Raw genomic sequence first — 12062 nt, forward strand, 5'->3', positions numbered from 1 at the left:
CCCCCCCCCCCCCCCCACCCCCAGTGCTTAGAATAAGCCTGGCACAGAGGAAGCTGTCAATCAATTGACAGATGGAAGGGAGGGAGGGAGGGAGGGACGGAGGGAGGGAGGAAACACCCAGCTCTCGGAAGGAAGGAAGGAAGGAAGGACGGACCCAGCTCTCAGTGCTGACCTCTGACCCCAGCTGGGTGTGAGTGTGCCCTGAGGGATGTTTGGTGAGCTATGCCAGCCTTCCTGGTGAGCACCCTGGGCTTCCAGGAAGCACCCAACAGTAGTGTGTCCTGGTGGTGCTCCCTGAGAAAGGCCAAGGCTGCTGCCCTTGCTGCCAGTGCCCCCCAGAACCACCCACAGGGACAGCCTTCACGTTCATCTATTTCAATCTCCTCTTCATGTCTGCTCGTTAATATTCCTGGTGCTTCTAAACAGAGGTCTGTCACGTGAGCCTACAAATGGAGGGGCCAGAGGTCCCTCTGAACAGTGTGCCCAGGGCTCCATATCCTCCAAGGTGAGTCCGGCTGATTCAGAGGAAAATAGGAAGTTTGTCATGGTTTGAAAAAGATAAGTCGACAAAGATATATCTAATACTCATGTGGAAGCCAACTCATTCCATCCTTACTCCCATGCTTGGAGGTTAATATGATTCTCCTTTAACAGGAGGGAAACTGAGGCTCAGAGAGGGCACTTGACTTGCCCACAGTCACACAGGGACCAGTGTCAGAGCCTGGGTGTGAGGACAGATCATCACTCCCTGCCCTCAGCTATCTGACCCTCAACTGACACATACACAGAGCAGGGGGCAGTGCTGGCACTGACAGGAAAGAGCCAAAGGGAGACCCGACCCCGACCCCAGCAGCACAGGAAATGTCACCTTGATCTTCCCATGGGCGATGGCTTGGTTAAAGGCCACAGCTATGGCCACACGGCCTTTTTGGTCTGAGTACAGGATCCTTGCCTGGGAGCCCACCACCTGCAGAGAGAGAGGTGAAAGGAGGCACCTCAGTGACCTGAACTCACAAGTCAGCTCCTCAGAGACACCTGTCTGATCCATCATTATGGAGCAGTCCCCACCCGCATCACTTTCGTTTGCACACTCCCCTGAGCATAATCACAGACACAGAAATGAGGCCCAGGCAACCCTGGCCCTATCAGTGCCTCACCTATCAGGGCCCCATGAGTTGCCACAGAGAGCCCGCCCCAAGCACCCCACCACAGCCAGGAGTGCTCCTCCGTATAGACGAGACAGGAGGCTCAGGGAGGTGGAGCCACTCGCCCATTCACACAGCTGAGAAACCAGGGGCCTGCCTCTCGGGACCCAGCGGCCACCTCTCAAGAGAACTATTTGAGTGACTGGGTGAAGAGCAACTTGCCCGGCCCTGGTCACTGTCCCAGGCCACCTTTGGAAAGGTCCCTGGCTTCTCTGTCCAGCAGCCCCCGGGGTGAGGTAGCTGCTGGCTCTAGTGGGTCTGCTACCTAAGCAGTCTCACGGGTATGTTGGCACCCTCTCAGCTCGCTCATCTACTGGCCAGGTGGGCAGTCCCATGGCCCACCCCTGCCCCCCACCAGGCCAAGCCCTCACCAGCCGGTGCTTGGCAGCCTCCCGAATCCAGCGAATGTTGTCCATATATTGCAGCTTCACAGCTGGGTTCACTGCAGGGAGAGGAGGGGAGGCGTGTCACAGGCACCGGGAGCCCCGGGCCCTCCCTGTCGTCGCAGGCTGCTCGCACAGGCACTTATTCTTCACCCAGCACTGGCGCCCCGACGCAGGGTCACGGGGACTCTCCATCCCCCCCCCCACCCCCCGCAGCACCACACTAGACCATCTGATTCTCAGAACCGGCAGTAAATAGTCCTGTGAATTAATGCACAGAAGTGTGCAGCCCACTGTCCGATATATTCATTCCTTCAACAAACATCTATTGAGTACCAGGCCAGGCACTGGAACCAAGACTGCTGCGGACTGTGAGAAAATTAGAGTGTGATGAGGTCGTCACTAGGTGGGTGAGTCAGGAGGAGACAGTCGAGCTACATCCTAAATGCTAAGGAGGAACCAGCAACATAGAGATCTGAGGAAGCAGCATTCTAGGCAGAGGGAATAGCAAGTGCAAAGGCCCTGAGGTGAGAGGAAGCTTGCTTATCCAAGTAAGACAGGCCAGCGGCTAAGTATGAAGGGCGTGCAGGGGGCCGGGCGGGCAGCAGCCAGGGAGCCCGGGAGCTGCCCCTCCCAGCTCCTGAGAGCAGACTGCTAAATCTGCAGGAATTCTGTGAGCCAGTGGCAACACAGACATCGTTAAATTTCAATTAAATGAACTTACACTTTTAAAAAATGTATTAAAAATTAAGATAATGGCCCAGACTGCATGGCTCAGTGACTGAGCTTCAACCTATGAACCAGGAGGTCACGACACATGCCCGGGTTGCAGGCTTGATCCCCAGTCGGGGATGTGCAGGGGGCAGCCGATCAATGATTCCTTCTCATCATTGATGTTTCTCTCCCTCTCCCTTCCTCTCAATAAAAAATCTATTATTTGGTTAATTAAGATAATGTTCATAAGTCACCATTTCTTAATTTACTACCTTTTAGGAGGATCTATGTTCTCAAGGTTACCTGCCTGGTGGAAATACTGCTACTGTTCCAAGTGAAGCCCCACTTGAAATAAGCCACCTGAGAGTATCTAGACCAGTGATGGCAAACCTATGACATGCCTGTCAGAGGTGACATGTGAACTCATTTTTTTGGTTGATTTTTCTTTCTTAAATGGCATTTAAATATATAAAATAAATATCAAAAATATAAGTCTTTGTTTTACTATGGTTGCAAATATCAAAAAATTTCTATATGTGACACGGCACCAGAGCTAAGTTAGGGTTTTTCAAAATGCTGACATGCTGAGCTCAAAAGGTTCGCCATCACTGATCTAGAGACCTTGGTCATCAACAGATGCAACAGCACAGCTTCCTCCTAAAGGGCTAGTTGTTGAACACCCACCTATGAGGAGGCCTCAGACATGATTCCCAAGAGAAGGCCCCCCCACTTCCTTTTCCTACCTCAGTAGGCCTCCCCCTGCCTAGCTCCTCCCACATAGGTGGCCCCACCCACCCTCACCCTGGTTCTCCAGCCCTGGATCCTTGTATCCCAGATCCCCTCCACCCCCCTGAACTCAGATGTGGAGAGCAGGGTGAAAATGGTCCCTGGAGATTTAAAACCAGCAACAAAGGCTGAACTGAACCCCAAAGGAAACCACTGGAGAGAAGGCCACCCCTGGACCTTAGAAAAGCTGCAGAGAAATGAGGGCAGGAGCTGACAGCTGAGTATGTTTGACAACATAACTGCCTTCTCTCCTCCAGGTGACAAACGGCAGGTCAAATCAGCTACACAAGAAGGGACTGTGGTTGAACAACCTCCCCATCCATGTGAAAATGGAGAACCAAGGCTCAGGATCAGAAAAACCACAGATCCACCGGAGGCCCTGCCATGACATGAGCAGGGGCCTGTGGATGTGGAAGGCCAATGGCTCAGAGGGGCACCGGCAGCTACAAGGAACCAGAAGCACTGCTGACAGGCACGGACTGGAAGCCTTGTGCCCCTGCCCACAAGGGCCAGGAAGGGAATGAGGAGAGGGGGCTGGGGGTGGCTGCCCGGCACTGCCAGGCGGACCCTCCGGCATCTCCAACCTGACAGCCTTACCTCCGCCAGCAATGACCTTCTCCAGCACAGATGTGGCCAGCTGATCGGTGACCGCCAGGTCCTGAGGGTCCCCGGATGTGCACACCCAGCGGAAAGGCCCGAAGCCCTGGGAGAATATATCCCTGCAAGGACACAACGCCTGATGGCCTTCCCAAACTGGCTGCACCCACTGGCTGGCCGGGATCGCCATGGTCCAAGGAGGGGGGCTGGCATGTGTTCCAGGACTGAGAGGGGGTGAAGGCCATGTGTGAGTTGGGGTGTGTGTTGGGGGGCATTGTGCATGGGCATGTGTAGTAAAGTGGGGGAGGGGCTCCAACGTCCAGAATTACTGCTGGAAGCCCCTGAGTCGCTAGTTGGACAGGAGGTTTCAGAGGCCCTGCCTCCTCCAGCCCCCTCCAGCCTTTCAGTCCCCTTTCCCCTCAGTCCCCCTCCCTCTCCTCTTTCCCTTTAGCCCCTCCCCCTTATTTCCTTCTCCCTCCCCCTCAGTTCCTCTCCCTCCTCCTCCACCTTCCTCCCCTTCAGCCCCTCCCCTCAGTACCCTCTTCCCTCCTCTACCTGAATTCCCCCCTGTACCCCCTCCCTCTCCTTCACCCCTCTCCCTGAGGCACCCCTTCCTTTCCCTCCCCACTACTTCTTCCTCCTCCACCCCCTCCCTGCCCCTCAGCCCCCCTCCATCCCCTCAGTGCTCTCCCTCCCTCTAGCTCTATCTCCCCCTCACAGCTGCACCACCTCCAGCTGCAGGAGCAGGGAGCTGGGACCCAGACAAGCAGGAATTCCTTAGATTGCTGTTATAGACAACCTGACAACCCCTCAAGGAAAACTAAATAGTTAGGAGAAATAGTAAATGCAGGGACTTGGCCAAATTGGCCCGAGGTGATCTGACCTTGCTGTGGGAACTCCAGGCAGAGGGAGGCAGCGGCCTAGCCCTCCCTGGGGTCCCACACTCCACAGCCCCTCGAGGGCTACCCCACTGCTTCCCTCCCCAGAGAGGCCCCGATGCCCCCTGCAGTGTGGCCACTCTGGCTCTGCCCCGCCCACAGTGAACCTGAGAAGGAGAGGTTTGCCTTCTTGCCTCCCTCCCTCCCTGACCCATTTTGCCGCACTGAGGGCCAGGAATCTTCCAAAAGCATCCGGGCCCTTCCTTCTCCCCCTGTTGCCCCTGGCCCTGGCCTCCAAGCCCACCCTCAGCCAAGCACACTCTCCCTCTGGGTACCTCCCACTCCTCCCTACTTGTCCTGGGCCACTGGCCTCTCCAGACCTGCCCTGCACAGCCAGATAGACACGGTGGCTCACGGGACAGCAGGCCTCGGCCTCCATGGGTCAAGCCATCAGAGCCCTCTTGGGCCCACTGCCATGGCCATGGGATGGGCAGCATTTAGGGCCCTGGGTACTGGAGGTTGGAGGCTCCAGGCCCCTGCAGCCTCCTTGTCCTGTCACTGAGGCCCTGTACATGGCCTCTCACGGTTCCAGTTTCTCTACCTGCATTTTGTGGTGGAACCCCATGACCTGGTGCGGTGGCCACTTGGGGCCACAGCAGTGGTCAGAGGAGGGGCTTTTCTGATCTGAAGGTCCAGGACCCAGACACGGAAGGGGCCTCGTCACTTACCCCATAATATGCTGGACGTAGGAGGGGTAGCGGAACTCAGTCCTTTCGGCGCCTTTTTTCTCCACGTCAGCTCCTGTGGACAGAGCATCCGCACGGTCCCCTGGAGGAGCCGAGGGCTGGCAGGCCCCACCCCAAGGTGAGGACATACGCCACCACCAGATGACAGTTTGCACAGAGCCCAGGAAAGACTGCAGAGGCTCTGTCCTGACAGCGCAGCATCGCCAGGCCTCTCAGGAAAGAAAGAGACAGCAAGTGCCGCCCCGGCTGGAGCCCATGGGCTCATGGTGTGGGGCAGGGCAGCATGGCCACATGCCAGTGTCCGCCTCACGGGTGTCCAGACAGGCACCCCGAGCCTACAGACTCCAGGGTGCGGGGGAGAGCTGGTGCCAGAGATGGGCCGGGAGGGAGACTTTCCACTGAATATCTTTTGTACCTTCTGAACTTTACAGTCTATGAAGGTAAGAAGTTTCCGTTATGAAAAAATAAAGCTGCAATATATATATATATTGCAGTGGAGCTCATACTGCAGCATTGTACTCACTCTCTTTATGGTGCTTTATATTTTTAAGGAAAATGGAGAAACTGAGGCCAGAGAGGTCAAGCTGGCAGGACCAACTTCCAGAAGCCGGGCAGGGGCACAGTAAAACCTGCATGCCATGACCCCTGCCTCTCCCAGGCGCCTGCCAGGCCCCCCCTGGCTGGAAGGAAGGGAGTGTGCCCACTGCAGCCCAGGAGGATGGGGCCCCCTCACCAAGCCTCCCTTCTCTCACCTGCTCTCTGGGCCTCCAAGAGGAAGGCGTTGCCATAGTCCCAAAAGAAGAACTTCTCCTTGGCCAGCCTGTTGATGGCTGAGACCTGCCTCCTCAGGCTGCAACAAGCCAGCAGTCAGCTGTCAGTTCTGCCCGCCCTGCCCATCACTGTCACCCCCCAGCCTCATCCCATGGAGCTGAGCCAGCTCTGCTGATTCCACCCAATCTGACAGAGGAGGAGACAGAGGCTCAGAGAGGTTAAGGGTCTCACCCAAGGCCACACAGCTGACCACTGGGAGAACCAAGCAGAGGCCACAGCTACTCAGTCCAAAAGCTCCTTCCAGGGTGCAGCCCCCCACCCCCACCCCTGCCCCACACCCAAGCAGCCCTGGGACCAGCATCACCTTTCCTGGACCAGTTTCTTGAATGTGGCAGGATCAGAGGCCATGAGGCTCTGGGCCTCTGCAAAGCCGAGCTGCACAGGGTAATACCCTCCATTGAATGGGTTGTGGCAGGATGTCTGGTCCGACCCCAGGTCTACCAAGAGCTCCCCCGTCTTGTCTAATTCCTGGACCAGGCGCTCCCTGGGAAAGATGTGGGATAGTCAGTGTAGGGCGGGCAGCACCTGCCCAGGGCAGCATCTGGGACCCGAGTTTAGGGCCCAGCCAGGAGGGCTTTGTAGCACATTTTCCAGTCATGTGTCCAGTAATCAGGGACTGGGGCTAACCCTACACCCCCCCAATCCCACTCCCCCTAAAGAACACTCGTGGGAAGGCTGCTGTGAGCTCAGACCAAGATCCAGGCGATGAAAGCTGGGAGCAGAGCCTCAAACCAATGCTTGAAGCTGTGTGTTCCGGGAGTACCTGGCTGCCATTGGGACCTTGGCTGGAGGGAGAGGTTCACCTAGGGTCCCCAAGGCTGCTGACTCCCACTCCTGCACTTACCACAGGTCCACCACATTCCCATGGTAACCAAGGCTGAGCACCTCCTTGGTTTTCCTTGCTTCCCTAGAGGGCACAAGAGCAGAACAGATGGCCCCATCATACCTGCCCACAGCTGTCCACCCCGACCAACACACAGGGCCACCCAGATAGCTAGAATGCAGAAGACTCAAGAGGCCACCAAAAGTATGTGTGCATGTGCAGGGCCTGAGACACAGGGACCTGTGAGGGATGTACTTTGAGGACCCAGGAAACAGCAGACTTGACTACCCCAGACAGGAGAACTGAGGCAATGCTTAGAATTAGGGCTCCTGCTGTTAGAATTCTAATAAGGACCTTCCAAGAATTCACTCAAGAGGATCCTCAGATAATAAAAGTCACTAACGTTGATTCCAAACATTACTTGGAAAAATAAAAGCACAAAAAAATGAAAGTATATTTTGGGGAACAGAAGATTTAAATGCATAAAAGCTCTCACAGGTATGAGAGCTATCACAGAGCAACAGTAAGTGGGACAGCGGGCAGTGTGGCACCCACTCAAAGATCAGATCGACCGAAGGCCTTGCTTGGCAGAGAGATGCCAGCGGAGGCCAGACATGCTCCTCTCCCGCAGGTGCACAGGATAACCAAGTGGAAAGGGGCACATGGTCCGAGAGCAGTGAGGGGCGCTGGAGGAGGAGGACGGCATCTCAGCCTAGGGGCCAGGTCGGGTACCGTGAGCCCCATCACTCCATTCCCATCTGTGTCTTCTGCAGCTCGGGGAGCAGAATTGTGATGAGACAGGCTGCTTAAGGCAGTTTGTTCAACTGATGTGAAATGGCTGTGTGTGTGGCAGTAGGGATTAAGGAATTAAGCTGGCCCAAACTTTGTGTGAGTGACAAGAGGGAGAAGGCAGATGGAAGAGGTATATTTAGAGCTGACAAGAATACCAGAGTGGTTGGAAGTGTGTGTGAGTTGTGTGTGCGTGTGCATGTGTGTGTGTGTGTGTGCACGTGCAAGTGGGTATGTTACTAAGAAAGTAAACTAGTATTTTAGAAAGATATATGTCAAATAGTATCCTGTCTTGAAAATGGGAATATTTCTCAAATACTGTGTGCTCTCGGACATTTTCATTCAAGCCCCCTTGGGTCAGAATAGACTAGCCAGGGTGGAGGGCCATGGCGCCCATGCGTCTTCCCCACACAGGCTCAGTTCTGCAAAGCAGTCAGTGGAGACGGTGCTTCCAAAATGGCATCTGATCAGTACACACACACACACACACACACACACACACACACTCCCACTAAAACACCTCCGAAGTTCTCAGGCAGGAGGAGAAATGCTGCCCGCCCCCGGACACTGCACAGGCAGTCACAGCGCCATTGGGAAGGAATATCGAGTATTGAACCTGCAGGAGCCCCACTGAGGGCAAAGCTCCCTCTTTCAAAGTTCATGTTTCCCCAACAAATTCAATGAGCAGCTACTATGTGCCAGGCTCTGGGCCAAGCACTGAGGTCACAACAGTGAGAAAAACAGACACATTCTTTGCAAAACTATGGGAACTGAGAAGATGATTGAAAATCTTGTAGAACCAAGTGTCTGACCACCAAAGTATGCAAACCCAGGGTTTCATACACACCAGCAATAATGACCAGTGAGAAACAGGATTTAGAAGGTCCTACTGTGCCACCTCTGAGTGGCCACTTGATGGGGTGGCCACCCGTGCGTGGCCAGATGTCAGGCATTGAACAGGTCTATGCAGAGCAACCCAGCCCCTGGGCCCTTTCCCACGGCCCCCCACTTTCGGTGCTCACTTGTCGGGAGTTGTACCTGAGTCTTTTAATGCACTGGTCCAAGCTGTCGGTCACTTCCATCAGCCAACCTTGCTGATGGCGTTTCATGAGGGCTGCTTTATCCACCTGTGACCATGACACACAAAGCCACTCAGTCACAAGTCATCCTAGGGTATGTCCCCTTCACGAGTGGGTGTCACCCTCCCAGGAAGATCACCCACTTTTATAACACAGTGCGAGGGCAAACTGGGGCAGCTATTTTATACCCACAAGGGAAGCCCAAGAGAATCTAGATACATTGGCCCTGACATCTCTGGGCTGCGGAACCAATGCCGACACTGTTGGTTACATGAGGAAAATAAAACCCTATTTATGTGAGCTGCTGTAGCTCAGTTTTCTGTTACCTGCAGCCAAATGGGCTCCTAACAAGTACAGCTGTGTATGTCACGGGTTTAATATCAACTAAGTGCAAAGCACACAGGTGGATATCACCAAGGCTTTCCTTAGAGCCACTCACCTCCTCTTCCCGCCTCCCTTCCTGTCCTTGGCACCACCAACGAAAGCTGGGACAGCCACTGAGAAAAAGCAGCTGCCCCCCCCCTCCCCACTGATGGGCAACACATTTGCTTCCCCCGCTGACTGTGAGCTGTCTGCGTTGGGGGAGTCTATGCTCATGTATTCGCAGACATTTGTTATCTCCCTGCTACAGTCCAGGCCTTCAGTGGGACAGCTTCAACAGGCATGACCACGAAAAATGATGGGCTCTTTGAAGGCAGGAGGGTAGGCTGCCCGGGAACCCACCTTGGAGGCTTTGTCGAGGGGGCGAGAGAGAGACCGGTGTGAGTGTGCGTGCCTCTGGAATGAGGAAGGAGCGAGGTGGGCAGGGATGAGGACTTTGTGTTCCTGGGGTGCTCACCTCTGCAATCACACCGATGCACCCCACGATGACGGAGGCTTTGGCCTGAGCCCCACTCATTCCGCCCAGTCCAGAGGTGACAAAGACTTTCCCAGCCAGGTCCTCGACGCCCAGGTACCGCCGCCCAGCGTTCAGTACAGTGAGCTGCAGGGAAGGGGGTGGGAGCTCACTGTCCACTCCCAGCATGTCCACCTCCCACCCCCTGATGCCAGGCATGACCCTGTCTCTCACCACTGTGCCGTGGACGATTCCCTGGGGACCGATGTAGCAATAACTGCCTGCTGTCATCTGGCCATACCTGACCACAGAGAGGGCAAGCAGGGCAGTGAGCCCGGGGCCAGCCACCCACTTTGGATGGTTTAAAAATTCATTTTTATATTTATTTACTTTTTGAAAAAATTCTCACTTGAGGATTTTTTCCCCATTGATTTTTTAGAGAGAGTGGAAGGAAGGGAGAGGAGGGAGAGGGAGAGGGAGAGGGAGATGTAAGAGAGACACATCCATTGGTTGTCTCCCACACATGCCCCCACAGAGGCCAGGGATCGAACCTGCAACTCAGGTACATGCCCTTGAACAGGAATCAAACCCACGACCTTTCAGTGTGCAGGCCAATGCTCTAACCACTGAACCACTCTGGCCAGGGCTTATTTTTCTTTTTTTAATAAGAGAATATTTACTTAGAAAATGACAGAAGTAATTTGTAGAAGAACTTGGCTTAGGAAGCGAGTTATAAAGTCAAAAGAAGGGCCCTTAGAGCTGGGGAGTGAGGAAGGTAATGATAAGGAGCATGGGGGGAAGCAGAAAGGGGGGAGGGGAGGGAAGGCACAGAGTCAGGGAGAGCGCCTAAAATTCATTTTTTAATCACCCCAAAATGCATTAATACAGTCTCCTTTTTTAAAAAAACTACTAAGGAATATGTAAGTATGAAATTGCTACAGTGCTGTGATTGTATTTTTCAAAATAGTATTTAATATTGCTATACCGTTTTATAATACAAGTGGAAATGTATGGTATTTACTGGAATGATACAATAGCAACTGAAGTAGAGACTTACATGGTAACCCCCATGGCAAAGAGCTTCTCATACTCTTCTCTGGAGGAGTAGTTGGGAATGACCTGGAAGAGAGGGCGGAGCCAAGGGCTAGGACAACACCGACCCTTGGAAGCCACGGCTAAGTGGGTGTCAGGGACACCTGGCTCTCCCTGCGGCCCCCGGCCGGCACCGTGCGGGCTGCCCAGGACCCACCATCCCGTTGGTGATGACCAGCCTTGGGGCTCCAGGGCTGCTCGGAAAGAGGCCCAGTGGGTGTCCACTGTACATGACCAGGGTCTGCTCCTCTGTCATCTGTGACAAGTAGGACATCGTCAGCCAGAACTGCAGGAGAGAACACAGCATGGAGGGCTCTGTAAGTGGGGGTCCCACAGTGTTCCCACGCCACCGTCCAGGCTCTGAGGGCTCCCCAGGCTCAGCGGTTCTGCCCAGCGCCCCATCCCTCCAGGCCTCCTTGGTGCCTGCAATAATGCCACTCCTGCCCTCAGACCTTCAACATCCCCACAGTGTCTCCAGCTGTGATCTCAGGCATCAGGCAGGTGGAGACCCGAGTCCTGAGCCCTGGGTTTGTAGCCTCCTTCCAACCAGAGGGTGTGGTTGGGGGGAGGCCTGGGGGCCAGGCTCACCGTCCAGCATACCTGAGCCCAGTTGCTGAACACCTGTCCGTTTCCTCCATAGGTCACGAGCTCCTGGGGAAACTGGAGAAGACATGGTGTCACCTGAGATGGTGGCCTGGGAAGGGAGGGCCCCCACCCTGCACTGGGCTCTACGGGCAAGGTGGCTGATGGCCCTTTAAGAAAGAGTGGTGGGGGCCAGGGGAGATGCCGGAGGGGAGGCCCAGGGAGAACCGCCTCTGCGGGAACATCGGTCCATCTGTGACTGGGTGAGGGGAGAGCTGGGTCTGGGGTTGCTTTGGGAACTCATCCTGGAGTCAATGCCAGGGGTCCATCTGTGATCAGTTCTTTTTTAAAAAACATTTTTTATTGATTTCAGAGAGGAAGGGAGAGGGAGAGAGAGATAGAAACATCAATGATGAGAGAGAAACATTGACCGGCTGCCTCCTGCATGCCCCCTACTAGGGATCAAGACCACAACCCGAGCATGTGCCCTTGACCAGAATCGAACCCGGGACCCTTCAGTCTGCAGGCCGATGCTCTACCCACTGAGCCAAACCAGCTAGGGCTCAGTAATTTTTTTACTAAGTACATGTTAAAATGATGTTTCAGGTATATCAGGATAAACAAAATTCAGTCTTAAATCTGTTTCTTTTTATTTTTTCGTGTGGCTATTAGAAAACGTAAAATTACACGTTTCTATGACACCAGTATTGATGTCCCAGTGG

At 54.5% G+C, this 12062-nt stretch overlaps 1 protein-coding gene across 1 annotated transcript in view; it reads right to left on the reverse strand.

Annotated features, from left to right (window-relative positions):
• Window positions 1-12062, reverse strand: part of UROC1 (urocanate hydratase 1) — a 36565-nt gene that overhangs the window by 13364 nt on the left and 11139 nt on the right. Inside the window, exons 4-16 of the mRNA XM_005866940.2 lie at window positions 11359-11418; window positions 10916-11044; window positions 10724-10785; window positions 9901-9967; window positions 9670-9813; window positions 8791-8879; window positions 6985-7047; window positions 6445-6624; window positions 6062-6159; window positions 5292-5364; window positions 3686-3807; window positions 1577-1647; window positions 869-967 (exon numbers count right to left, since the gene is read on the reverse strand). Coding sequence (XP_005867002.2) covers window positions 869-967; window positions 1577-1647; window positions 3686-3807; window positions 5292-5364; window positions 6062-6159; window positions 6445-6624; window positions 6985-7047; window positions 8791-8879; window positions 9670-9813; window positions 9901-9967; window positions 10724-10785; window positions 10916-11044; window positions 11359-11418 — 1257 coding nt within the window. The remainder of the gene's footprint in view (window positions 1-868; window positions 968-1576; window positions 1648-3685; window positions 3808-5291; window positions 5365-6061; window positions 6160-6444; window positions 6625-6984; window positions 7048-8790; window positions 8880-9669; window positions 9814-9900; window positions 9968-10723; window positions 10786-10915; window positions 11045-11358; window positions 11419-12062) is intronic.

Source organism: Myotis brandtii, unplaced genomic scaffold (genome assembly GCF_000412655.1).
Source record: "Myotis brandtii unplaced genomic scaffold, ASM41265v1 scaffold240, whole genome shotgun sequence".
Lineage (NCBI taxonomy): Eukaryota > Metazoa > Chordata > Mammalia > Chiroptera > Vespertilionidae > Myotis > Myotis brandtii.